The 26,666-nt window shown below is 35.7% G+C and overlaps 1 protein-coding gene across 5 annotated transcripts; it reads right to left on the bottom strand.

The window, feature by feature from the left end:
- Window positions 1-455: 455 nt before the first annotated feature.
- On the bottom strand, window positions 456-26,397 carry LOC128993808 (lethal(3)malignant brain tumor-like protein 3). 5 transcript variants are annotated; one of them, XM_054417856.1, is made up of 20 exons: window positions 26,136-26,397; window positions 23,006-23,213; window positions 21,320-22,230; window positions 18,682-18,854; window positions 17,803-17,972; window positions 16,348-16,770; window positions 15,744-15,861; window positions 13,855-14,030; window positions 10,962-11,078; window positions 9,882-10,064; window positions 9,042-9,258; window positions 8,269-8,489; window positions 7,343-7,571; window positions 6,462-6,586; window positions 5,985-6,174; window positions 5,287-5,494; window positions 4,021-4,182; window positions 3,282-3,426; window positions 2,304-2,405; window positions 456-936 (listed from the first exon to the last, which is right to left on the bottom strand). In XM_054417856.1, exons 2-20 carry the CDS (start codon window positions 23,201-23,203, stop codon window positions 805-807), a joined length of 4,200 nt encoding a protein of 1,399 aa, XP_054273831.1. In that variant the 5' UTR covers window positions 23,204-23,213; window positions 26,136-26,397; the 3' UTR covers window positions 456-804. The 5 variants fall into 5 exon arrangements, with proteins under 5 accessions (XP_054273831.1, XP_054273821.1, XP_054273803.1 ...); XM_054417846.1 differs by having other exon boundaries at window positions 9,042-9,255; window positions 17,803-17,981; XM_054417828.1 differs by having other exon boundaries at window positions 17,803-17,981.
- Window positions 26,398-26,666: the final 269 nt, after the last annotated feature.

The following is a 26,666-nucleotide window of genomic DNA, read 5'->3' on the forward strand; positions in this document are numbered from 1 at the left end:
GAAATGCATATTGGGTAACCTCGTTGCATAAATTGAAATTATGGAAAACTAAAAAAAAAATTGGACTTGAGGACTCAAAAAACCTAGGTTTTCTTATTAATAGTTTTCTCCTCGGTCCCAAAGACTACTTAAGTGTGGTATTTTTTTAATGTTTCATAACTTTCCACCCCTTTCTGTCCAATTTAAACTTCTTCCCAGAACAAAAAAATCTGTTCTTTTCTTTATTATTATTTAATGGCCAGTCGATTAATGGTTTTTGGCGTCAACTGTGTTTAGGTGTGCACTAAAACTACTCAGAAAACCAACTTTGGAAACTTTTTACTGCAAAAAGGAAAATAGAACAAAATAAAATCAACAGATCATCATTGAATTTGCTTGAAGATCTGTTTGTTCCTTAACTGCATAAAATTTTGGAATAACAAAGGTTCAATAACAAATCATAATTATTTTAAGTACTTTTATTACACAAAATGCTTATAAACTAAACATTGTAAACATTACGACACAAACAAAAATAAGTAACAATTACTTAACTATTTATATATATACAAAAGTCAGATTGTTAATACAAAAAATAAACTTACCTACTTCAAAAAGTCTTTTGATAAGTTGTAAACTCAGTCCCTGACAAAATAAACTTGGGAAACTTAACAAATCTATGTGGTATAAAAAAGATGTAATAAGATATTTACAAAAATGGTATATTTTCTTTAAAAATCATTCCAAAAAGCATTTGTAAATGATTTTTCCAAATAGGTATAAGGATCTGTTTTACAAACTATGTACGTCATTGCACATAAAATCTCATAAACTTGAAACTTTTTGTCTTAAAAGAATAATACAGTTGTAGATTTTCAAAGCTGGTCCGAGCTTCAAGCCAAGTACTTTGGTTAGGTCTGCTTGTGTCATCATCAAAAATGCCTCTCCATCGACTTCCTGCAAAAATATCACCCTTTAAATAAGTGTAATTTTTCCATTTTAACAAAAGAATGATCGGGAAAAATTTACAATGTGTGTGCAAATAAGTACTTTCATGATGGGTTAGCCTCTGGATCAAAATATTGCAAGATTCAAAAGGTTTAGATTACCTGTTGTGTCAATTGATCTTTGTGTTATAAATGAAATAACTACAGCTGTTTCGTGCCACTAAGAGCATAATCTTCAGGTTGGAACGTTAAAAAACAGTTTTCTCATCCGTGAATGAGGTCGCCCGCATTTGTACTTAATACTTTGATGACAAATGACACGAAACATGTTCAAAACATTTATGTATTTACAATAAAAAAAACTTGGACAAGTCTAAACACCAGGTGTGTAACTGGTTGATTATTAGTTACTCATTCAGTTATTTTAAACACAAGAATCAATTGATTCAACAGGTAACGCAAATCTTGAAATAAAGTACTGATTGTTGACGACTTTAATTCAATTGGCGAGGAAACCTTAACCTCCTTGTGGCTTAAGCGGAAGGAGGTTGATAGAAGAGCCTTTTATTAATGTTCAATAAGTACCTAAGTAAAAAAAGGAGGAAACAAGTTTTTGTCAAAATTAAAAAATTTCAAATCAGCTTAATATAAATATATCTTGCTTAATATAATAAGCTTAATATTTTGCCACGATCGTGGAGGATGACAAAAAATGTTTCCGTGATTGAAGGGGACAAACAAGATTTTTATTGCGATTGCGGGTGCAAATAGTCACGATATTACTGCGATAACATTGTCACCGATAGGCACCGTAGGAATAAGCGAGGAGTCTGATTAGCCAAGGTCGGATTAGTGGGGTTCTATTGTAAAAACTTGTTTTCTTTCATTCTTTACCAACTCTCTGCCTCAATAAGGTAACCCTAAATGCAGAAATAGCTAGGCTCACAATAAAGATTGGACGATCAACGGGACTATTTTGCCATCAGATTGTTTACAAAATGTCTAGCACTACCCAATAGTCTTCCAACACATTATTTAATTAATTTAATTTTTTTATCTATTATTATCAATTAAGATGGGGACGCAACCTAGGTGAGTATTTTTACCCCAATATGAGTGAAAGATGAGTGTAGAATAGAGTGGGATGATCTGTTTAGCTTTGTTACCGACAAAGATCAGCTGTTTTAATAGCCAGGATTATTAATTTCAGTCAATTGATCCGTACCAGCTGGATTCAGTTTCAAACAATCAAAAAGCTATTGACTTTTCTCAGGATTCGGCAACCTTTTGATTATTAGGCGAGCACTATAACTACTTAGCTACCCAGCAATACTTTCAAGCCGGATCATTACAAAAACTTCACTCTTATCGACTGACCTGGTCGAGAAACAGTTTGGCTCGGCTGGGGATGACGGAGTTGACAAAAGCTGCAACTTGTTTGTGGTTCCAAGCTCTCGGGTCTCCCCCAGTTGCACTCACCTGCAAAAACAAGTTGTTATTGATCAACTTTTCAACTAAAACATCACAATACCATTGACAAATCCTCACCTGAAAAATAATTTTAACCTTTTTGAAAATAGACAAGTTGTTATATATAGCATTTCATTGTACAGATTTAAAAAATACTTTATAAAATAAACCTACTAATTAGGCCTTAACTAAGTAGTTAGGCTTACATGCAAATGCACTAGAGTCTCACTAATCCGTACCACCTTTTAGAAAAGATTACTGCAATTCAATTAAAAAACAAAGCCATGTGTTCTGAATAATAATAACCATGGTGACCAGCCGATCGGTAATCTGGAAATCGTATGTGTATTTGGATAGCCAGGAAAAAGTGCATAAATTTGGCATGGAACCAGAAAAATTGGCATAATCGCCAACAACCTATGGCTGAGTGTACATTGACTAATAGTGTTCTCTTGGAAAGATTTATTTTTTCAGTTAAAGTATAGGCTAATAAGAAGAACGTCAATAGTGGAAGATGATGACGGATGTTGCCACAATTACAGTTGGTAACGACAAATATTCCTGCGATTGTGGAAGACAATTTGCTGAATGTTGCCGTAAGCAAAAGGAAATGATCACACTGTTGCGATTATTGAATCGTGTTGTTTTTTTGTGATCTCAGGAGGAATAAGTGACCATTTAAATTCATAAAAAACATTGTTTGTATTTTTTTCTGTAATTTTACTGCATTTCTGGCTCATCAGCACAATTTTGTAATCCAATCAAGGTACCAATCAGTTTAAATTAGCACTCTGGTGGAAAAGTAAACGTTTTTAAGTTATAAACATTTGTAAGTGTAATCAAATTGGACTTGTATTTTGGTGTTTGGGAGGTTTAAATGCGTACCCTTTGACCCAGCGTGGCGACGTGTTTGACCCACATTTCTTGTTCGTCAGGGGAGGGTTTGTAGCCAGGGTCCAATACTGTCTGTACCAGCTCTCGCCTTAGACGGTCTAACTGTTCCGATACACTCTCGGGCTCTGGCTGCTTCCTGTAACCAGACACTCGTCAATCAATTGTTATACAAGTTATGTATCCCGGCTATCCCTCACAGTATATAATTGAAACTCCAGAGCTACAACCAAAGTTAACCAAATTGCAGGATGCAAAAGTCAAATATTGTAAATGATAAACTAATGGTTTTAAAGAGGTCAAAGTTAAATTAAACCATAAATTTAATAGTGTAATAAAAATATCCCTATCAAATACAATTTATCTGTATCTAGGGATTTTAATTAAACATTTGGAATATTTCACTGTTCATTTAGGATAATAAAAGGCAAAAGCCATGAAGAGGTTTTGAAATGGAATTGTTCAATTATTTATTAAACTTGAAAATATCATATAATATTTGTTCACACATCATGTCTAAAGTACTGATTTTTACAACTTTTGTAAAATTGAGATAGATTTTTCTGAAGTAATGTGTAAAAACTATTTATAAAATAATGTATTACATGGCCCTTACATCCAGGAATTCATAATGCATCGTTTAAATTATATTCATCATTTGAGAATAGTACTCAGCTGGTTAAGAAATTTAGTAGAATCATATTGGCAAACAGTTCTCAAACGGATACAGTACCTTTTCCGACCTCGTCGTTCAACTCTCTCTTCTGTTTTTCCTTCAACTTCCATTTTATCTGCAGGTTCTTCTTTTAACTCATCTTTCAACGATGACGAAGACGACGAAAGCCTTGTTTTCACTCTTGTCTCTGAACTAGAATCTTCTGTTTCTTGTTTAATGCTGCAAACAAGACAATTGTTCAAGTTGAACTGCTATTGCTCAATTGTAATTTATGTTTGATAAATTAAGTGTAATTTTAGGGAACACTGGCAATAATGTGTTCATCAGAAAAATTAAATTTGATTTATCTTCCCAAGTAAAATTTATATTTTGACCGTTAACCTTTGGTTTAATTCATTATGTATAAGATCAGATATCAAATCGCACTTATATCTAAGCTAACTAACACTGACAACAATTGAAAATCTAGTAATTCAGTTTAATTTTTACTACAAAGAGAAATAAAAACTAGGCCCTCAGCCTTGACAAAAGAACACAACTCCCAAAAGCAAGAGCCCCATTTATTTCAAGAGTTATTTTTCTCTTGAATTCAAAACCCCATGAATTTTCTAATGCACAGCGTTAATTGATATAGGAACTGCCTTTATAACAAGTCTTAAAATACCCTACAGTGATTGATATAAGAAATGCATTAACACAAACCTCCTGGACATGTTCAGTAATTTGTGGTCAAAACGATTGAGGTCGAGTGTATAAACAGGGTGTCCACAGAAAATTTGTCATTAATTTCCATGACCATTTACCATTGATTTTCATGACTCACAAACTTAACTCGAAAATTATAACATATCATACACACCAGAATAATACTGCCTATCCAAGTTATTTTTTAAAAATCAGAAATATTTAATAACAGATGATAATGGAGTACAATAGGTACAACAATGAACTAATACACACTCAAAATTCCTAAACTAATGCAACTGTAATAAATCAAATTGTCATACATTAGTGAAAAATCCTGAAAAATGCTACAATAGTCGGGGTTAGGGCCGACTAGAGCATTGAAAAGTCCCCTTAAATCCATCCATCATTGGGAATTTCCATGACTTTCAATGACCAGCATTTTTTCCATGACTATCCCTGACTTTCCAGAATGTGGACACCCTGATAAAAAACCGTGATAAAACTTGGATATATGACCTAATACCTATTAGCCCTTTGGACTTGATCAAAGCAGTATTTCCGCTAATAGTGCTGTAAAAGTAGCGAACTAGCTAGCTATTGAAAAGTCATTGTGAGCGAAAAATTTAGCGAAATTACCTGTTGGCTTTATTCTTATTGATTATTGGTTCAGGAACCTCGTAGAAGTCAGGATTGACACAGAATCTGTCAGGTACATTTTCTCTGTTGAGGTTCTGCGAAGAGTAAGGACACAGTGCCGCAGTGGCGTGCCTGGTGAGGAAACCTCCCTTAATGCTGCCGTCTCCTGTACACCCCTTGGTGCCGCACTCGCTCTTAACAGCTGAGGCTGGAACAAACAAGTTCTATCAGGATCGACAGTGTTTTCTTCATCTAGCCTCTGGATTACAGTTAGGCCCAGAGAAGTACGGTACAGAGGAAAGTTGCTTATAGGACGTCTATGCGCTTTCAGCGGAAATAATACTTGTAACGAAAAAAGAAGACCCCGAGCAGAAATTCTTATCGCACAGGGTCTTCCCCCACTGTGACAGTTTTTATTGTACTCAAACTCTGTCCAAAACTTAATAGATAACATAGTGATTTCACTCAGAACCGGCAATTTTCTGTAGGGGTTTACCCAGGAAATATATATTTAATGCATGAATAATAATTTGAATAAATTAATTTGATCAATAGAAACAACAAGGGCAACTATTAAATGTTAACAAAGTAATCATCTATGGAGGCGATGATGTTTATTTTTCGGTTAAATTAGAATGATGACCAAATAATTATACACTTATCACCAATACAATTTCTTAGCTAACTTTACCACTTACCAAGAGGAGGAGGTTTTAACGGGTGCCCGGTCTTGTTGGCCCACCCGACCGGGTGAATGTCAGGACAGTCATCGTCTACCCAATACCCAAACTCTTCCGGGTAACCGTCAAAGGTGATCTTGATCTGGTATTCCATCACCTCCACTATTGTAGCGGGCCTCAGGACTGTAGGAGATCGCTTGTCAATAGCCTAATGAACAGATTTAGTCCCATTAACAACGGTTGTATCTAAAATCCAAATAATAACATATGTATGGATTTTCTCTTGTTTGAGGAAGAGATAATCTGCGACACTAAAAAAATTGAAGTAAAACTATGTAAGTTAAATACATAGTACCTAGCACTAGAAAAAACTAATACAACTAAGTAAATCTACAACACCCAAAGTCCCAATTTCTGTTTACCAAGGAGAAATATTTGCATGTTTAAGTGTTAAAAAATTAGACTTGAAAATGATAAAACAAAGTAATTATTTACCTCCAGTTTCATCCCTATTTTAAAAGCGTTTGGTGGTCTCGGCTTGAAAGCTCTAGCTGGTGCGGCCACAGACTTGGTCTCTTTCAGATACTGGTCCCATGAAAACGTAGCGGGGTTTTTGTAGGCTGAAACAAAAAATTCTTGATAATTTTTTTTAATAAATATTTTTACAACTGAATGTTATCTTTTCTTATACGGTAAAGTCAGAATTATCGGGTCATCATGTGGTATGCCCAACAATATTATAGTACGTTACTAGTACGGTAAATAGGTGTTTACCGTATGAGTATGGTTCCCGAGCAAGGCAAAGTCGAGTTATAATTACCATACGAATTCGGTAAACACATTTTGGACGAGTGATCTACGATATTTTTTGCATACTACTCTAAGCTAACCAAACAGTAAAAAAATTTAAAAGTCCGTTATATATTCCCACCGACTAAAGGACTTAATCGCTCACTACTCAAAACTTCTCATGAGAGGTTACAGTTTCTTTTATTGATTGGTTGACTTATTGCCAATTATAATCAGCTGGTGTCTTGTTGTACAGTACAGCAGAACATAATGAAACCACATTTGATTATGCAGGTGGCAAACAGCTGTTTTCCAGACTAATTTCATGCGTGAAAAGTCATTAAATTAGTGTAGTGTGGCGAAACCCAATTTTGTCTAAATAAATGAAGGTACACTAAAAGGTCTCAAACCACCAAAATAGGTAAAAGTAATTGGTGAGTAGCAGGATTCGACCTTGAGCCTCAAAGACACAAGAGCTAAGCTCTAACCACAAAACCAGCAATGCTCGTGTAAATTATACAACACATATAACAAGAACTAACTGTGAACAAGATTTTAATTCATAAATGTCCAAAAAGTAGACTCACTATTGGGAGGAGTAAGGTCATGGCCGTTTTCTTCACACCAACCGACCGGGTGGATGTAGGGGGAACTAGGGTCCGTCCAGTAGTCGTAAACATCGCCCCAGCTGTCGAAGTGGATCAGCAATCGGTTGTCAATCAGGCTGGCCACACTAGCGACACAAATGAGGGAGGAGTTCTTGCGGTCAACTGCCTCTAGCTTCATCCCCACTCGGAACTGGCTCGGACAGAGTGCCTGTAAGATGGAAGCAAGTTATTATTTTGTAATAAAATATAACTACAACTGCTCGTTATAGGGAATACATTTACTATACCCAATTTATTGAATAAATATGGCAAGTGATAGTACCCCTTTAAAATTAGTAGTATACTTAATTTAAGGGAGACAATACAACAATTTCCAGAGGTGTTCACTTTTTTAAAGCATTGCTTCCGACAAGGAACAGACCAAGTTCACAACGGCTATCACTGAATCCACTTTGGCCCTGATGAAATCCACATTGACCCCAACTAAAGCCACACTGGTGTCTTTACAATCCACAAAGATTCCGACTTCAACATCAGCTACTTGGCTACCCTAAAGATAACAATTTTTTACTGTGTGAAGAAGTTTACTCAATAACCTCTTTTCTCTCTGATCTGAACAAGTCAATGCACACAGAAGTAAGTTAAAGAGGAAACTTGCTTTTGGAACGACTGCACACTTTCAGCTCTAGTATGTGGTGCCGGAAATATATCTGTGAGCAAGGAAGAGCCCGAGCAGAAATTTATTTTGCTGCGTCTTCCTCCACCGTGAGCATTGTAGTACATGAGGGCGAGAGCGGTGTTGGACTTTGCCCTAGACACCAGAAACTAGTGCTAGACACCACTGTGTACCATTGAATGTTTCCTCTGTACCTTACTTCTCTGTGGTCAATGTTTTGTAGCCTCACCGCATTTGACCGAGGAAAGAGTGACTTGGGCGCTGGCTGGGCCCGGCACTGCTTGAGGTAGTTGTTCCAACTGAAGTTGTCCGAGGTGTAGCCTCTGGGAGGGTGCAGCATGTGTTGGTTACGTTCGCACCAACCCGGGGGGAAAATGTCCGGAGAGTATGAGTTGGTCCAGAAGTCGTGGCAATCCGGGTATCCATCAAAGTGCAGCCGTATCCTGTGTCCTGATTAAAAAAGTAATTGAAATCAGGAATACCCTTCACAAAGTAATCAAATATACAATTTAGGGTTTTCACTCTAACCACTACAGCAATACTAAACGTAATTTTCTACAATACAAAAAGTTGAAAAAGAAAGAAAACTGAGGTAAAAATTGTTTGGATTAGTGAAACGGGGAATAGAGAATGACATACTATGAGCATGCTACTAACTTGCTTGATTTAATAATAAAGGTAAAAATGTATGACAGTAGAATATTACAGTAATACTAATACTACAGTTTTCCATTCTAGTAAACCAGTTATCCCCAATAATATTTATTTTACTAAAAATTTCTTCCATCCTTTATGGAAAAAAAAAAAAAAACAATGCAAGAGACTCATAGTGAATTCTCGGTCTTCCGGTGATAGTCACTAATTTTCCTACAAAAAGGTACAGGAAAGAATTGTGAGGTTCAGCCACTTTTACTGCCATCAACTTATATGTAACTTTTTTGGTACATCACCTACTTAATTTTTAAACAGAAGTACAGTAGAGTTAAAAACTGAGACACAAACCTACGACTTGGGCGACGGTCAACACAGAAATGATTGCTTGGTGTTCAGGATCGATGCCTTCCAGTTTCATGCCTTGCTTGAAACCGTTCCGGCCGAAGGGTAACTGGTCTCTGAAGAGCTTGGCAGAAGCGGCTTTGCTCTTGTTACAGCACTTTTGAAGGTAAACAGACCATATGAACTCGCCCGTAGCACTTGTCCACCCTCCGTCCAAGTTCTGCTGTAATACGGTAATGTTTGAGAATGAGGTTATGTAAAGAAAGGTCTATTGGCCACTGAAAATAGCCTTAAAATTTTACAGTTATAATTGATTGGTTGATTGACAAAAATGTCATGTAGTTTGGGATGACCATTAATGGTTAGTGTAGAATTAACACGATAGCCGTGTTCCTGACTAAGATTAGCTGATTATAAGGAGAAAATAATCAAGTTTTAGCCTAATTGAAGACAGTAACGTTTATTTTAAAACTGTCAACTTTGGTATACACAAAAATTTACTGCAATCTAACTAACTTTTTCTGCTTAAAGGATTCGGTTCAAATTTTTAAATTTTAGTCTGTGCTATGCCATAAAAGGTATATTCGTAAATAATTTATCTTCAATTCACATTGATCTAGAATCGCTTCTTTTGCTTACAAAGTTTTTCTCTTATAAAATTATCCTTGTTGGCAACGTTAAATTCTGTTAATTGGAAATTTATTTTGTACTTGTGTCCCAAGATTATTAATTGAAGTTATGTATAACAACCTTGAAGCACAAAAGCAACCTTATTTTTGGTTAATAATAGTTATAACTAAGCAAAGGTACGATAATTAACCTTTTTGTTTCTTTGCAGCCACTTACTGTTTTGTCCGAGCCGTCGTCTTCACTCTGGGTAGGAGATTGAGAGACGATTTCACTCTCTTCCGTCTCACTGGCCACTGAAGGGTCGGTCCTCGTATCTTCTTTGCTGACGTTGGATTTTTTCCTTTTGCGAACCTCGGTCACCTCCGAACCCCACTTGGAGTTTTCATCATCACCCTCGTTCTGATTAACAATGAGTTACGTCAGTGTGTTGCATTGATGGAGACAAATTTGGATTTTTATTGAGAGAATTTCCTACATAGGGAACAAGCTATTACCGCAAGTCTCATGGTGGGACCTTGACACGATGTTTCTAGAGACCAAAAACACCATCTATTCCAATTTATATGTATGCGTGTCTTTTACAATATTTTACAACATGAGTAAAAGTCATCCTATTTTGATGAAATTTGGTACAAATCTCTAAGCCTAGATTTATTGGAACGGGTTTGCATGATGGGCCATGAGAATGGGGTTTTATAAGGAATTTTATAGAATAAAAAATTAGGTTATTTCTAATTTTTGACCATCCAAACATAATAGTTCACGGTTTATTTACATACAATATTGTAGGGCTTCAAAAGAACAAATAATTTGGTATTTGGAAGGAAGCATTGTTATACTCTTAATAGTCATGGAAAAAAATAAAAAAATGTAAAGTGAAAATCCCTAGATTATCTTTATGGAGGATAAGTAAACTGTTGTATTTTGCTTCATAGATATATTTTTAACAAATCTGGCAAATTTCTTTATTTCATAATTCATCAATATTCATAAAAAAAACACACATTATTTTACCGTGCAGCAGCAAAGTACTCATTAAATTTTTTGTTATTCAAATATGGAATAGATCTGACGAATTTAATGATATATTTGAGTGAAAATCCAATCAGGCATGGAAATTTGCTCAGTCTGCAGGTTTTCTGCGTCAGAGTTATTTTCTAATATTATAAGTGGAAGATAAAATGTAAATGGCTATTTAGTAAAATGATCCAAGATTAAATCTCTTGAAATGAATTTATTTAATATATATATACATTTTTGATAAACCTTGGAACAAAGAGATGAAAGGGAACTTACTTTATCCTCGCTATCTTTGGCTTTCTTATCGATGCTGCCTCGTCTTGCTCGTTGGGCTAGTATTTTTATTTTTCTCCTTTTCCGCCGCAACTGTAGCTCCTTCAGCTGTAAACCAGACTACAGATTATTCCTTTATGTGATTTATAATTTTATGGCATTTACAGATATATTTTGCATAGATAAAAACTATAAAAACCCCTGTATTTCATGATGGGTTAGCCTCTGGATCGTAAATTGCAATATAAAAATGGTTTATTTTACCTTTTTGCGTCGAACGATCCGTGTGTAGTTAGTACAACTACAGCTGTTTCATACCACTAGGGTACATCATCAGGTTGGCCTAAACCCCAGGCTCCCATCCTTAGAGGACTACCGAAGATCCACAAACCTGACACGCCCATCAGACCACTAGTAAATTTCAGACCCTCACCAGCCTATAAAATTGCTCAAAAACTTGACAAAATAATTAGGAAAGAGACCGCCTTAGATAACGACCATAGTGTTAAGAACACAGTTGATGTAGTAAACCAACTCTGTAAAATTAAACTAAAGGGTTCTTATACTTTAGCCTCATTTGACGTAGTGAATTTATTCACAAACGTACCCATTGATGAAACCATCGACATACTTGAATCTAATCTAGATAAAAACTCCTCCTTATCAACCGAGGCTAAAAATGAGTTAGTTAATCTCACTAAAATAGTCCTCAAACAAAACTATTTCACGTTTGAAAATAAATACTACACACAAAACGAAGGTTTAGCTATGGGCTCTCCACTTTCAAGCGTCCTTTCAGAACTGTTTCTAAACAATATAGAAAATAAATTTCTATGGTCAGATTCCAACAAACAAAAAGATAAAATAGTTCACTACAGCCGATATGTGGATGACACATTAATCTTATTCAATGGTAATGAAAGGCAGATAAAGATACTTGGAAATTATTTGAACAATGTCCACCATAAACTAAAATTCACCCTCGAAACCGAAGCTAACAAATCAATTAATTTCTTAGACGTAACAATAACAAGAACTGATCACATCATGGAATTCAAAATCTACAGAAAACCAACAACAACTGACCAGACCATCCATTCGTCATCACACCATCCTTTCAACCACAAGACAGCTGCTTACAATAGTTTCGTTCACAGACTATTATCCATACCCCTTACCACAGAAAACTACAACAATGAAATAAACATTTTGAAGCACATTGCCGTTGCCAATGGATATGAAAGCTCTCTCATTGATAAACTTATCAGAAAACAGAAAAATAAAACAAAAGAGATTCTAGAACCCAGAAACAAAAAGTATGTATGTGCTGAATTTGGAGTAGTACTCAATAACACCTTGAGAAAAGAAATGGCAAAGAACGATGTACACGTTGCATACAAAACATCTAACAAATTATCTACTATGCTTAAAGAAAAAAATAAAACACATTCTGATAAAGTAAACAGCACAGGTATTTACAAAATGACATGTAACGATTGCCCGAGCTTTTACATCGGCCAAACTGCTCGCTCTTTCGCTACTAGGTTTAAAGAACACCTACCCAAAAAGAACTCGAAATCAGCATTCGCCAACCACATAATTAACGCAAACCACAACTACACGGACATACATAGTAATCTAGAAATTATGCATTTATGTACTAAAGGCAGATACATGGACACAATAGAGGAGTTCGAAATATACAAGGCATCCAAAGAACACCCTGACCATATATTGAACGAACAAATTTCATTCAGATCTAATATCATCTACAATACTGCCATTCATTTAAACCAAAACAAAACTGGTCCTGATAAAGGAGTTGGGGGGGAGGGGTAACAGCTGATGCTTGGACACACGACAGCAGTCATGACGCAACATCCATCGGCGCCTGTCTCGTGTGTTCGTTACTTGGCCAAGTTCGTAAATTCGTGTTTTTTAAATGTTTTTCGTGTATTATGTGTATATAGACATATTTATTTCGACAAGTTCATCTATTAATGAATGCTGTTTTATCTAACGTTCTGCCAACAACCTGATGATGTACCCTAGTGGTATGAAACAGCTGTAGTTGTACTAACTACACACGGATCGTTCGACGCAAAAAGGTAAAATAAACCATTTTTATATTCCCTGTATTTCATACTAGGCTCTAGTCAAAATTATCTTTTCAATCTTTATCTAGGGAATACTTTAGCTACAGTAGGCACCCTTAAGCTCATGTTCATTCGGATCGTTTGGACAGCTACCTGCATATAGAGAACCATAAATCAGTGTTCGATTTGTAAAAATTGAGGTGCTGGAACTGTAACCTCTTTAATGTGATCTGTACCTATTTATGCCAATTTTTATCTTCCCGAAAGAGTGGTAACTACCGGAACTCCGTTCCCCTGTAAATCAAGCACTGTAAGTAATGTTAACACTGTAAAAATACAGTGTATGAAAAAAGTAGGCCTAATTTCATACAAACTTATATATACTTCTCAATCTCAATAGCATGGAAAATTTAAAGTAAAAAGTTTCAACAAATGTAGTAGCCTACAAATCAAAATAATAATAGTGTTTTATTTATTCCTTTATCAAACTATTTCACAAGTCACAGAAAAAAAAACTTATACTGAAATTTTTGTCTTCAATGGATTGTCCAATATTCATGCCTAGCATTCATTGGCATAGAGTAGAATGTGTAACAGCTGGTGGTAACAGCGATTTTATTCTAATTTAGAAACATTGGAATTAGTCAACATAGCAGTGAATTCCATCATACGATTTTAATGTAGTATGCCCTAGTAATTCACGCAAAAGATCATTAGTTCAAAACAAATTCCCCATTGGTGCTTGGCACTATTTAAACCTGGTCCTATTGAACATGATGAAGCTAAGTTACTGCAATTACCTTATCTTCCCGTCGCCTTTTCTTCTCCTCCTTCTTAGAGAGGACAAACTTCTTGCATGCCACGCTACAGAAGCGAGTATCCAGCAGAAATTCTGTGTAGAGTCCGTAGCAACCGCACCCTTCGCAGCAGTAAATCTTGTCCACCCCTTCTCCAAGAGTCTCTTTGACATTTAGATCTGTGAAAAAATATTTAAATAATACATAAATAATATCAGAAGAGAGAATTTAAAGACAGTTTCAGATGGTAGTAAATCAAGACTGTGTGAATAAGTGAGAATTCAAAAATGAGAATGCTTAGGAGAACGGAGTTAATAGAGGGAAGAATGCAAAGACAGAGGAATTAGAAGAATGTAGATAGATGAGGTAAAGAGGACGAGGAGAAATTAAAAGTAATTTGGCAGATAATGGAAGAAGAAGAACTAAGGGGGAATAGGAGACAACAAGGTTTCTTTGATGCATTTGCCAAAAAATATCCGAAACAAAGAGGATATATGATATATATCTAAATAAATTTCCTCAATTAAATTTAAAATAATTGTCGTACTCATAAAAACAATCTTGTGTTAAAAAAAAGACTTTTACACGTGACAGAAATAAATCAATTTAAATCATTGTCTAAATAAAAAACTAAAGAATCAAGAACTTGGTGTTGTAGCTGTCTGTTTTGTAGTGTTATCTGGCCCAGGATCACTTGTAAAATTATATGGTTTAACACGTTGACTGCGCGCGCCGACTTTACAGGCGCTCCCCAGTGGCGGGCGAAGCCCCGGCGCGCAACCGAATCAGCGAACGCAATTGGCATTCAAATATTTCAGTCTGACGAATCACAAAAGAGCAGTGGTGACTGTGCTGCGTTACCCCGAGAGTGGATGTAGTTCACTGAAACACCCAAAGGTAGCAGCACTGCATGGATCCGTATCCAGTGTCTTTGTAATGTGGGTTGAAGAGAAAAAATCCCCGAAACCGGGACAAAAGCATTGCCAGACAGGATTTTACGGGAAATTTTAGTACCAACCTACACCAAAGTAAAGCTCGCATTCTAAGCTGGCAGGCTGGCAACGATTATAACGTCTCCGTCTGAGGCTAAGCTCACACTGACTCAATATATTTCTGTTGGTCTGGTGCCGACTTAAGTCGGCGCGCGCCACCTGGGAGCGCTGGCGACGCCGACTTTCACGCGCAGTCAACGTGTTAAGTTACCTGTTTGTTAATGATGCTCTATCGTCTATGGAGACTGGTTTCGAGATTGAAATCTCATCAGTCAGGCTTTTTCAAATGACATTTCACTCAAGTTGAGGTTGTCGGTGAACACGTAAACACGAAAAAAAAAACATGGAAGGACATTTGTATGACAAAACATTTGGTGAGTCGGTGGCTCAGTCGGTAGCGTCGCGGACTTCGGGCCCAAGGCAGCGATGTCGTGGGTTCGGATCCTGGTCACTGCCGATAACATTTTATCAGTACAGTTCACCTTTGTACTGTACCGGCTCACTCCTTGCTTTGCTGTCAACGATCCACGCACGGGCGCTTAGACTATGTGGACCGGCAAATGCAAGGTTAAAAGAGGCCGCCAACCTCTTTTCTAAAAAAAAAAACATCATTGTATAAATATTTAAAACTGTCTAGTAATGTCCTCCCGGGTTTTTATGTTTTTGTTGTCTAAACCGGTCACCATCGACAGCAGTAAGATCACCGACGAACAGGTAACTTAATTTATTTGTACAAGTCACCCACCATACTAAAGATATTTTTGTAAACCTCTAATAAATAAGGCAAAAAATTAACAACAATAGACAAAAATGTTAATACAATAATTGCATGATTAAATCTTTACATATCTGTGCCTTTGTCAAAGCAATACATGTTCACTAGATTAGCCGGGTATCTACCTGAGTTGGCAGGTTTGTCATCCGAGTTGCGTCGACTAGAGACTGGAGTGTTTGACGATGACTCATCTTTGTTGCTGTCCTTGTCCACCAACTCCAGTCCAAACTCATTAATGCGAAACTGCAAAAACAAAACTTATTGTATTCGGTAAAATTAACCGGTGTTCTTAGCAAAGTAAATGTTTTAGTCTTAGTTAACTTGGAACTGACAAAATAATGTGAGAAGAAACAAGAGTTTAAAAAATCAGGTGCTGACAATAGACAATAGACAACATTCTATGAAAATGATGTGCTGTCTAATACTGCATAAATAAGGCTGTAGGATTACGACAATTTATTTACTTCTAAGTAACCTGTTAATATTTCACTAAAAAATATTTTTTCCTTCCCTCTGGCAGCAAACCTAATCAAATTTGTTAAATAGGCCTAAGGAAAACCATAGGCATAATACAGTTAACAAAGTTTATTAAAATAAAAACTTATTGCCAAGTTAATCAAATCACTAATGTACATGTACTAAAGTGAGTGTGAATAAACAATTTTGGATTTGAAACATTTGCAATTCACACAAATCCCATTGTATTTATAAATATTTTTTGTGACATACCTTGATGTTACTTCCCGGCAGTTTTCCCACTCCTTGATGGTCCCATTCCAGCACCTCCATTGGGTTAAGGTCCTCTGGCTTCTGATACCTGGGTGGAGGCAGTTTCTGACGTTCTGGTTTCAACAATTCTATCTTCACCTCGTCGTCCATTTGTTTCTTCTCCGTTTTCTTCTCTTCTGGCTCCACTGAGACAGGACCTAGACAGCTGACGGTGATGTCGTAATCTTGGCCTTCATCTTCTTTCTCGCTCGCTCGCCTAGGAGTAAAGGGAGTAACTGTCACGCTCATATCTGACTTCTTCTTCTCTTCTTCCGACCAACTCCTCTCGTCAATTCTCTGTATGGTCATACTTGTCCCAGTTCCCTTGTCCTCAGTGCTTGAAGTACGTTCGATTATCATCTCGTCAGATATTTTTTCATGCCTCTGAAATCAAAATGGAAACATTGGAATGTACTGTAAATGTTTAGTACAAAATATCCGTAGTTTAAGTTCTTTTTTTTCCTAAGGACGCTATAGGCACGAGCCTGGGATTGTTTTTCACATTACTTCAGGCTAGACCTAGGGGTTGCGGCATTATCACTTAGATAAAATCCATTGGTGACTTGGTGTGGATTGAACCCGGGACCTCAGGGACTGAAGGCCCAGCGCTCTAACCACTACGCCAGCTCGCTTCCCAAGAGTTTAAGTAGTTTAAGAGTTGGATCATATTGTTTAAATATTATACTTGAATTGCATGAAAAAATTTGTTCTTCATTGTTATTGGATTAGTTTGTCTTGTAAATACTTTTTTTTGTCCTAGGACGCTAGGCTCAAGCCTGGAATTGTTTTCCACATTACTTCAGGCTAAACCTGGGGGTTACGGCGTTATCACTTAGATAAAATCCATTGGTGGTTTGGCAGGATTTGAACCCAGGACCCCAGGAACCGGAGTCCCGCGCTCTATCTACTAGACTAGCTCGCTCCCCATTTGTGTTGTAAATACTGTACACCGCTAAAAAAACTAATCTAATCGTTCTCCAATAATTTGTAAAGATATAGGATTTTAGCATTCAATTTTATGGCTTTTCATCATCCAAATCACATAATAGGCTACCATAAAACATTTATCATTGAATTTATACTATCTGCCAATTCTGTTATCTTTAACTAGGCTTTGACGGTACCAAGGTGGAAGGCTGAATCTCGGTAATTTTGAGACCAATACTGTGTCGTTATTAGGGAAAAATACCGAATGAAATTTCGGATGCGTTGCATCAATATATTTTTGGGGTAAGCTGTAATTCAAAACGTGTTGTTATAACATTGGTCAGTAATTTCACTAGTACAAGAACACGATCATTTCTAAAGACCATGGTTTGATATTATGTAATCTTGGTCCTGGTCCTGTCAATGATAAGTTAAAGTTAATAGAAGTTCTGCTGTATTTTGTCACAAAGAATACAAATCTTACGGTACCTTGGGCAGCTCATTTTCACAGATAGGAGTCATGATGATTGAATCTGGCACAGTGACTCCGTTGGGAGTCTTTGCGAGGATGGACTTAGTTGTGATTGGCTGCAGGGGAGGTAGGCTCGGCAAACTCTCCCCGGCCGTCTTGACCAACAAAGACTGCTTATTCTCTCTGGCTGCAAATACTGTTAATTAGGTTAGCATTTGAGTCTGATGCCTCCGAGAATGTTTGCATACATTAGAACCTGATTACAAGAGACTCAGATGGATTAAAAAAGAGTTGTTACCAAGGTTGACTTCTTATCGAGGTTTGCAATAACATATGATTAGGGGTAAAATAATTTCAAGGGGATTTGAAAATGACCCTTGTCAAGGGTGACTTGTTATCTAGGGTGTTGTTATCAAAGTTTTACCTTGCCTAACTTTGAACAGCAGGACATTTTACATAAATAAATTAGCAAGGCTTATTCTTAATTATTTAACAAACTGTTGATGTCTAAAATATGTCCGATTCATAAGTGTCTTGGTAAAACTCATTCTTCAGTCTTTAATTTGATTTAGGACATTTTATTATTCATAGAAAGAGCACATTGTGGACTTAAGAGTTTCAATACAGTTGGCCTTTAAATGTCAGTTATCTTCAAATATAGCTTCGTAAATTTTTAATTTTGAGGAAATTTGGTGAAATTGTAGGCTACAGCAAAAAAAATAGCACAACAAAACTACGTATATGAACTTAAATTGTTACCTTTAAACCGATTTTTAGTTGGTTGCTGGAACACTAGCTATCAGTTGTTCCTAAATTTTTATTTGTGTGGAAAATATCGATCATAGTTCCTCGAATTATGGTATGTCCAACGTCATGCAAGAGGTTTAGTAACTTACTGAGTTTAGAGTCCAAACTCTTCTTGCCGGCAGTGTAAGAGACGGGTTGCAGAACGGATTTGTTGGGTCCCACGGGCACAGGGACCATAATACTGGACTTGGAATTGTTGATGCCCGGAGAAGCACCTGGGTTCTGGGAGATCAGCAGACTAGAGCCTACACTGCTACCACCACTGCAAAATAAATAGTCTACAATGTTGCCACTACTGCAAAATAAATAGTCTACAATGTTGCCACTACTGCAACGTGTAGTAAGATTACATCAGAGAGCATAACGGTGCATACAGTCCTGGTGGATTATGGCTGCTGCTAATCCTGCCACTGAACATAAAGTAGCCTACAAATACAAATAGTATTCCTAAAATCTGCCTATTCCGAACAAAAGTTCAAATGTTATTTATTTTTTTGTAAACATTAGTACAACACTTTGCCACTGTGAATGTCCTCGAAGCTGGCATGTCATCCAAAAGCTCATAGCGTCGCCTTGAACATCAAAGGAGCAAGCAATATTGACAGGAACCTAAATTAGCGATACCGATGTGCTGTTGGCAATATTAGCAGAAATAACAAGAACATTAAAAAAATTCTAGTCTTGATTTCTCAAATGTCTACAAGGCTAATGATGTCGCTGTGAATGTTACACGGGTATTGCCTGAAATTTCCTAGAACCAAGTTAGGCAAATGCGACAAAGGTAGCATCTCCAAGAACAGTGGCAAATTTAGTAACATCTCAAATGTTGGCAAAATTTTCATTGTCTGAACAGTGGATGAGAATCTGGCATTGATACAACAAACATTGGCGAAGGTAGCAGTATAGCCGCTAACATTGGCAAAGTTAGTTATATCTCCGTGAACAGTTTAGAGAAGCTTTCAAGACAATGAAAAATCTAAATAACTTTCCAAGCTAATGAAACTCTTACATTTCATAGGATTCGTTAAAATTATTATATTCAAATCTATTTCTGAAGTTTTTGCTTTCTTCCGCAAAATATTAATGACCAATTTATAACCTACTGTACTATAAGAAAAAAAGGATTGTCTTTTCTATTGATATAGGCTTCAGAATCCATGCCAATGATAGTATTTAAACAGGGCAATTTTTCATTTGCTAATTTCAAGAAGTTACTTCCATCGTAAAATCCTGCTTCCTAATTTATGCAAATAACATTATGAAATATTTTACATAGATAAATAGGTATATACACTATACAGTAGATAATTTCAACACATTACCGGTAGAGAAACTAAGTAGGCAGATAGTTTCCCCTTTCTAGATAAAAAATCTAGATTAAATTTGCAGGCTGTGTTTAAAATAAAACAGTTTACACTAGGCCTACATATAATAAGGCACAATGTTTAATGATAAAATATGTTAATTGCAATTTTATTATTATTAGGCCTATACTAAATTCATAAGCACTAACCAGTTAACTGACATGTTTTCCATGGACAACTGGATAAATATTAATTCTGACAAGAAAGGTAAACATAAGTATTAGACCAATGATGTGATTCACTAGTAAGGCTCTCAGTAGCTGCTTATCTCTCAGTTGAATCAATTGTTTTGCAATGTTGCAAAAAACAAAGTCAACCATTCAGTCTACCATGGATATGACCTGAATTCTTCGAGCTTAGGCAATAATGGATAATCAAATGTGATTATAGGGGACTGCTATTACAAAATAACCTATAAATTATACACTTAATGTAAAAATATATTGTTCCACTAATAATTAACCATCCTGTTGGTTTTTAAAACATAGGTATCTATTTTTCTAATTAAGAAATAATCAAGGTTTGAATGCCTTTGTATGAATAAATATTAAAATGCAACTGATATTACAGAACAAAAACATTACCTGTACTAACACTTTATGCCTATAATGCACACAAACAGTAAAGTAACCCTAGCTCCTAGCTTTAATTTAAAAATGTTAAAACCAAATTATTTAAGTAAATAGTAAAACAATATAAACTAACTGAAACTAACTAACTGTTTTAACTTACTGAAGGGGGAAAACTGATTCCACACTTTTGCACATTAACTTATTTGCTAAATATTATTGTTTTGTTTTTGTATCAGTCATGTTTTTTTCTCTTTTTTTATACATATTGTTCATGTAGCTTCATTATTATAAAACAGTGGGAAATTATGTTATGTATAGTTTTTCTAACTTGTCACAAAAAATTACGGGTACACTTCATATCTGTTGGCACAGACAACCAAATGAAAATATCGATTATTCAATATATCGTTTGGTTAGTTAGGTAAGGTTAACCTAACCTAACTAACCAAACGATATATTGAATTAAACAATCAAATGATCAATATTACTCATTCAGTTGTTTGTGCCAACATAATACTAATAATAAATTTTTATTTATAAGATTTAGTTGTGAGAAAATATTGGTGAAAAAGATAAAAAGTGGCATGTGAGCAATCTATCTTAGTTGGGGATTTAAATTAAAGATGGCAGATGCGATTATGATCAAGGTTTTAAACTAGGTCTATAGGTTAAGTTATAGCCTCTATCCTTAAATTATAAGGAATGAGTTTAAATGAATTAAATAACCTATTAAATTTTAAATGTGATACGTGCTTGGACTACAAAGTTTAAAAGTACTTAAAGTAGTTTACCTTGAAGGGTTTGAGATGAGTAAACTGGTCATAGCAGTGTTAGACGACTGAGACACAGAAGCTGCACTTGGGGTGATGATCTGAGAAACTAGATTCTGCGCAACCGAGTTCTGTGAAACCATAATACCACTGGACGACTGCGGCACGATGATACTGTGGGTCTGTCCAGACGTGGATTGTGACACAATTATTCCTCCAGAGGACTGTGGAACTATAATTCCGTGCGTTTGACCTGACGTAGCTTGCGGCATAATGATTCCGTGTGACGCACCACTTGTTGGCAAGATGAGCCCTACCGACGTAGGTGGCTGTTTGTTAGCGTTGTTATTCGGGGTAAGTAGCAGACTTGTCATTTGAGGACTAGAATTTGTTTGGGAAGAAAAAATTCCGACAGCAACATTTTTGTTAGTCGGATTATTTGATTGCCGGATAATATTTGGTACACTTGTCTGTTTGTTGATGTTTTGCTGTGGTATAATGATGTTCGGAATAGGTACCTTTTTATTTGGAGCAATATTCGGGTACTTCGTGTTTGCTGGGAGTAGTAAACTCGCCATAGGCTTGTTAGAGTTTCCACCGGAATTATTATTCGGGAGAATCATTCCGGTGATTGGAGTTTTATTCGACATTGATCCGATTTGAGGAAGAATCAAACTCGTGATTGGTGATTTGTTTCCCGTGTTTGTGTTCTGGTTGTTGGGTAAAATCAAGTTGACTTGGTTGGATTTGTTATTTGGTCCAGAGTTTATAGAAGTGACAAACACTTTCTTGGCAACGTCCTTGGTAGCTATCGGTTTACCTTGTTGGTACACTTGTCTGACAGGGATGTAATGTGCCGTGTGTGTTGTGTAAGTGTTATTGTTTGGGGAGGAATGTATCAATTGAGGGTTTCCTCCTCCTGCCAGCTGGATCTGAAACATTACATTATCGCATTACCAACATACCAACCTAACATACTTCATCAGTTCATATCATACAACTTATATATTGTTTATAGTGAGATGGTGGTTCAATCAGTGGTAGACAGTGAAGTCTTTGGTTCACGTTCTGGTGTCACAACTTCTACTTTATCAGTTAAATGTTGCATTGTATGGCTCTACCCTTGCTTTACGCCCTCTCTCCATGTTCAGGCCTTAGGCCAAGTTAGAAAGAAAAACGGAAGCTGAAATGAGCGTCGACGACCTCTATAAAAATATTTTACTTGATGGTCTACATCTAGATTAAGTAGTGAGCAAACTACAGATATTTAGTTTGTAAATGCGTCAATGTTAACTCTTCTGTCACAGACCTATAGAGAGGTGTTTTATTACCAAAACATTGAGTTCAAATTGAGGGATGCTTGTTTCAAGGGTGCAATGATTGTAAACAATAATAGGCATTAAAAACTGACTGCCATTGCTTGTTCATCATTAGCCTAGTCCTACTTTTATCCGAAAACTATCTGGTTTTTATTAAATAAAAAAAAAAACTTACCGTTAGGCCTACACTGTAGACTCCACATTTTTATTTATTCCTACGATTCAGAAATATTTAACACTTACAGTTTGTGGATTCTATAACTTAAGTAAAGAAGTTTAATCTTCTGCAAAGCAAAGAAAAATCTGAAAGATGTGGACACTCAAAATAAAATACTCCTATCCTAGACACTGATAAAAACAGAAAACAAGATTAAGTCACACGTCTTACCTGAGGCATGGCTGTGAGAATGGTTGTGCCTGAGGTAACTGAAGCTCCAGGATTGGGTGGTTGACTGGAAGGCGAGACGGGCCGTACATTGGACTGGTTGACGTACAATACTGGCATGAGGCGTTGGACATTTGTACCAGCCGAGGATATAGGAGTGGAGTTAGGGGGAGGGGCTTGCACCCCTTCCTGAACATTCATGATGACCTATCTGTAAAGAGATCTTTATTTCATTACTGTTGGCCTAACTTAATTGTTTAAGACAAAGACACAATAATTGTATGCATTTTAAGCTGCATGTATGAATGTACGTTGGGTGTTGGAATTGAGTGAGCTGGGTGGCTAAGAGGTTTTACCGCTCTCATAGTTATCAGAAAGTCACTGGTTCAATCTAGAGAAAAGTCAGTGGTTTTTTTATGCTACTTTTAGATGTTTTAAAAATATAGGCTACTTAAGAAATCTGGAAACTAATCCTGGGTACCGGTACTCAAAAAAAAAAACTTCCCTTTATTACTGTAAATCCATATAGGCCTAATTATTTCCAACTACAGTACTATAGTTTTATTGCCTTGTTATCCAATCAGTAATCACTCATCATATTCTTTGTTGAACATTTTGTCTACGTCCTAAAATAACCATATACATATAGAGCACAAACAAAGTAAGCATTTACGCAGATGGTACATTTAATAGACATTACAAGTGATTAAATAAGAGCACTTAGGCTTTTAAACTAATGAAGGTAACAGGGAACTATTAAAAGGACCGACAACAGTAAGTAATAGGCTATAACCTATTTATTTTCAATCCTTTGAGTAATTTTTTAATGAAGGAGTCAAATAATATGAAAACCCCAAGGGTACCTGTAGCTGAATGGTAATGCTATATCACTCGCCTTCAAATACAAAGGCTGATGGTTTGATTCAGAAAAATATTTGGTATGGAGAAAAATAATTCTAAGTTAAATTCAGTATAAAATTATATTTGTCAAATGCTGGGTTGTATTCATCCTAGCACACAATCCTACCTAAGTTGCCTAGTTAGGTCAAGGTAACCTACATTGTTGTGGGCGATCAACAACAAAAATAATGTTGATAATTATGAACCCATTCCCCGAATTATGTGCTGTGGGAACAAGATTGGCAAATCAGTCACTAGTCAGCCTCCCTCTCTGCCACCTTAGGAGTGGTTCGGCGTGCTACGGCAGATAAATTTTATTGTTGTTGAATGATATTATTCTTTCATTATTAGTTAATATTCTATTGCCTGTTCATATACCTATTTATTTATTGTTAATTCTTTGTTTTTAAGTTGTCTCTGTAATTGACAGCTATTCAATTTCTGTAGCCTACATCTGTTGGCTATTTGTAGCACATCATTGTAAAATGGTGTATGCCGGTGTTAATAAATAAATAAACCACAGGATAACTTTTCTAGTTCTCGAAAAAAAATGTTTAAGTTATTCAATTATCGATCATCTACCGTAAGTGTTAATTTTCTTGCGTTTCTTGAGAATACCAGTGAATCAAGATGGTTACAGGAGGGGGTATGATTTGAGATAAATACGTTAGGCTAGCCACTTATTCATTAATGTAGGACAGAAATAGTATACTCCCTCACTCTACTCTAGGCCTAACTAATAATTTATTGTTTAAAACTGTGTATTTAAATAGTTAAAACATGACATACAAAATCTATCTTTAAAAAGCAAGGTTAGGTTATGTTTTTATTGAGTCAATGCAGAACCCAAACACAATTTAGTCTGAGTTTAAATAAATTATACGGTCACTTTTAGGCCTATTAAGTACAACAGATGGGAGTAGACTGTGACCTTGGCACAGTTTAAAGGTGAATTATAAAAGAACAGAGAATCTTATCCTAACAAATCGTAACTTATGCTTACCCAATACTTAAATTTTAAAAGAAAAGTACAGCTTATTAAACTGACCTACTGGACGTATTTTCCTTAGTGTGTGTGTGAGGCAAGATCACTCTCTGAGCGAGTTTACTAACTTGAACCAAGTTACACATTAACCAAGCCAAAATACTTAGGCTTATATGAATTAGACATAAGTTAACTTAATTTCATGTCAACCAGCTCAAAAAAGGTAGACAGTGATTCAGATAAGATTTCTTACAAACAGTTGAAAAATAAATAAGTTATCAAAATTTCTTAAATCAACTTGAAACCATTAGATACGAGAAACTTTTTTTGCAGAATGCTAAAATAAGCTTAGGCCTATAACTTAATTGATACCAAAAACTTAATACTCTAAGTATGTTAATGTAATCAGGTATTAACTAAATTAAGCTCTATACAAGAGCCAGTTTGGTAGGTAACAGTTTTCATCATAAGCAAGATTGATTTGTTCGTATCACATCAACATTAATCATTCATTGTATTATAAAATTAAATAGTCCAATTAAGTAGGCAAACACATCAGCTCAATAAATAGATTTAATTAGCCTAACAAATCTTATAGTTTATAGTAAATACATATTGAGGCATTTAAAATCTCTTTGGCAGAATATAACCTATATACAAGGCTAAGGTTGGCAGCAGAAAAACCCAAATCTTAATAGCCTACTGAGGCCTAATTTCCCCACATGAAAAAACAATTAGTTGCATTAGATTACATCATCAACATTAGATAAAAACAATATTAAGTTATTTTAGGTGTATCTTAATTAGATTGAAATATGCACATTTTTGCAACTAGGGTGAGTACAATAATCAAAACTTAACCTTTACACTAGACAACTTAATTTTGAATTTTTAAAAAGGAGAGGAAATGGTAGAACTTCAAACCTAGTTAAACTTGACCTCGTCTAAAAATGAAATGTATAACAATTCAGTAAAGAAAGCAAATCAACAGACTAGTAATAATTCTAGGAATTGTATTTGAGAATTAGTATAGATATTTTATAATAATTTAATGATCTTCAATTACTTACTGAACACCAAACTACATTGTAAAACTTGCTGTAAAACAAAACCTGTGAAGGTGAATTTTATTATTCTTTAGAAAGTCGATTTTCACTCAACAAACGTGAACAAAACAAATACCGAAGGTTGAAATATAAAGAAAAAATATTTGTATAATATTTTCAAGCATATTTTAAAGGTACACACCTTCAACGACCGTGAAATCTGGGAATATTGCTCTTGTCGACTGCTGATTCACAATACCTCAATCCCCTCCCTGCGGCCAGTCGAGCTGTGATCAGGTAAAATATTTGTGTTTCTCAACGTTAATAATCAACGAAAACAAAGACACCTCAATAAAAACTGATCCAAACAATACGACCAACTTGTAAAAGTTTTCACTAATTACGATTACACAGTTCTCTGTCGCAATTTAAAAAATAAGAATTGCTCTAAAAACTGTAAGGCTGATCGCCTATTTCACGTCATAAGACAACGCGCGTGTGCGCCGATCGTCATCCATCCCACAACCAACAGGAGGGTCGAGGGACAAGATGAATAAAATGGCTGGAAAGTAATGACGTCACTCCAATGGCGCGATATAATAAATTAATTGTAATTAGTAATAACGGGAATTTTAGCCAACTACACTGGCCTCAAGTTAACTAAAAACAATTATGTTTACATAAAAAGCTCATAAACATGCAATCAAATGAAGTAAAAACAATCTGCAAGACA

The sequence above is a fragment of the Macrosteles quadrilineatus genome, unplaced genomic scaffold, assembly GCF_028750875.1.
Source record: "Macrosteles quadrilineatus isolate MER2022 unplaced genomic scaffold, UCM_ALF_1.0 Scaffold_1__1_contigs__length_201487025, whole genome shotgun sequence".
NCBI lineage: Eukaryota > Metazoa > Arthropoda > Insecta > Hemiptera > Cicadellidae > Macrosteles > Macrosteles quadrilineatus.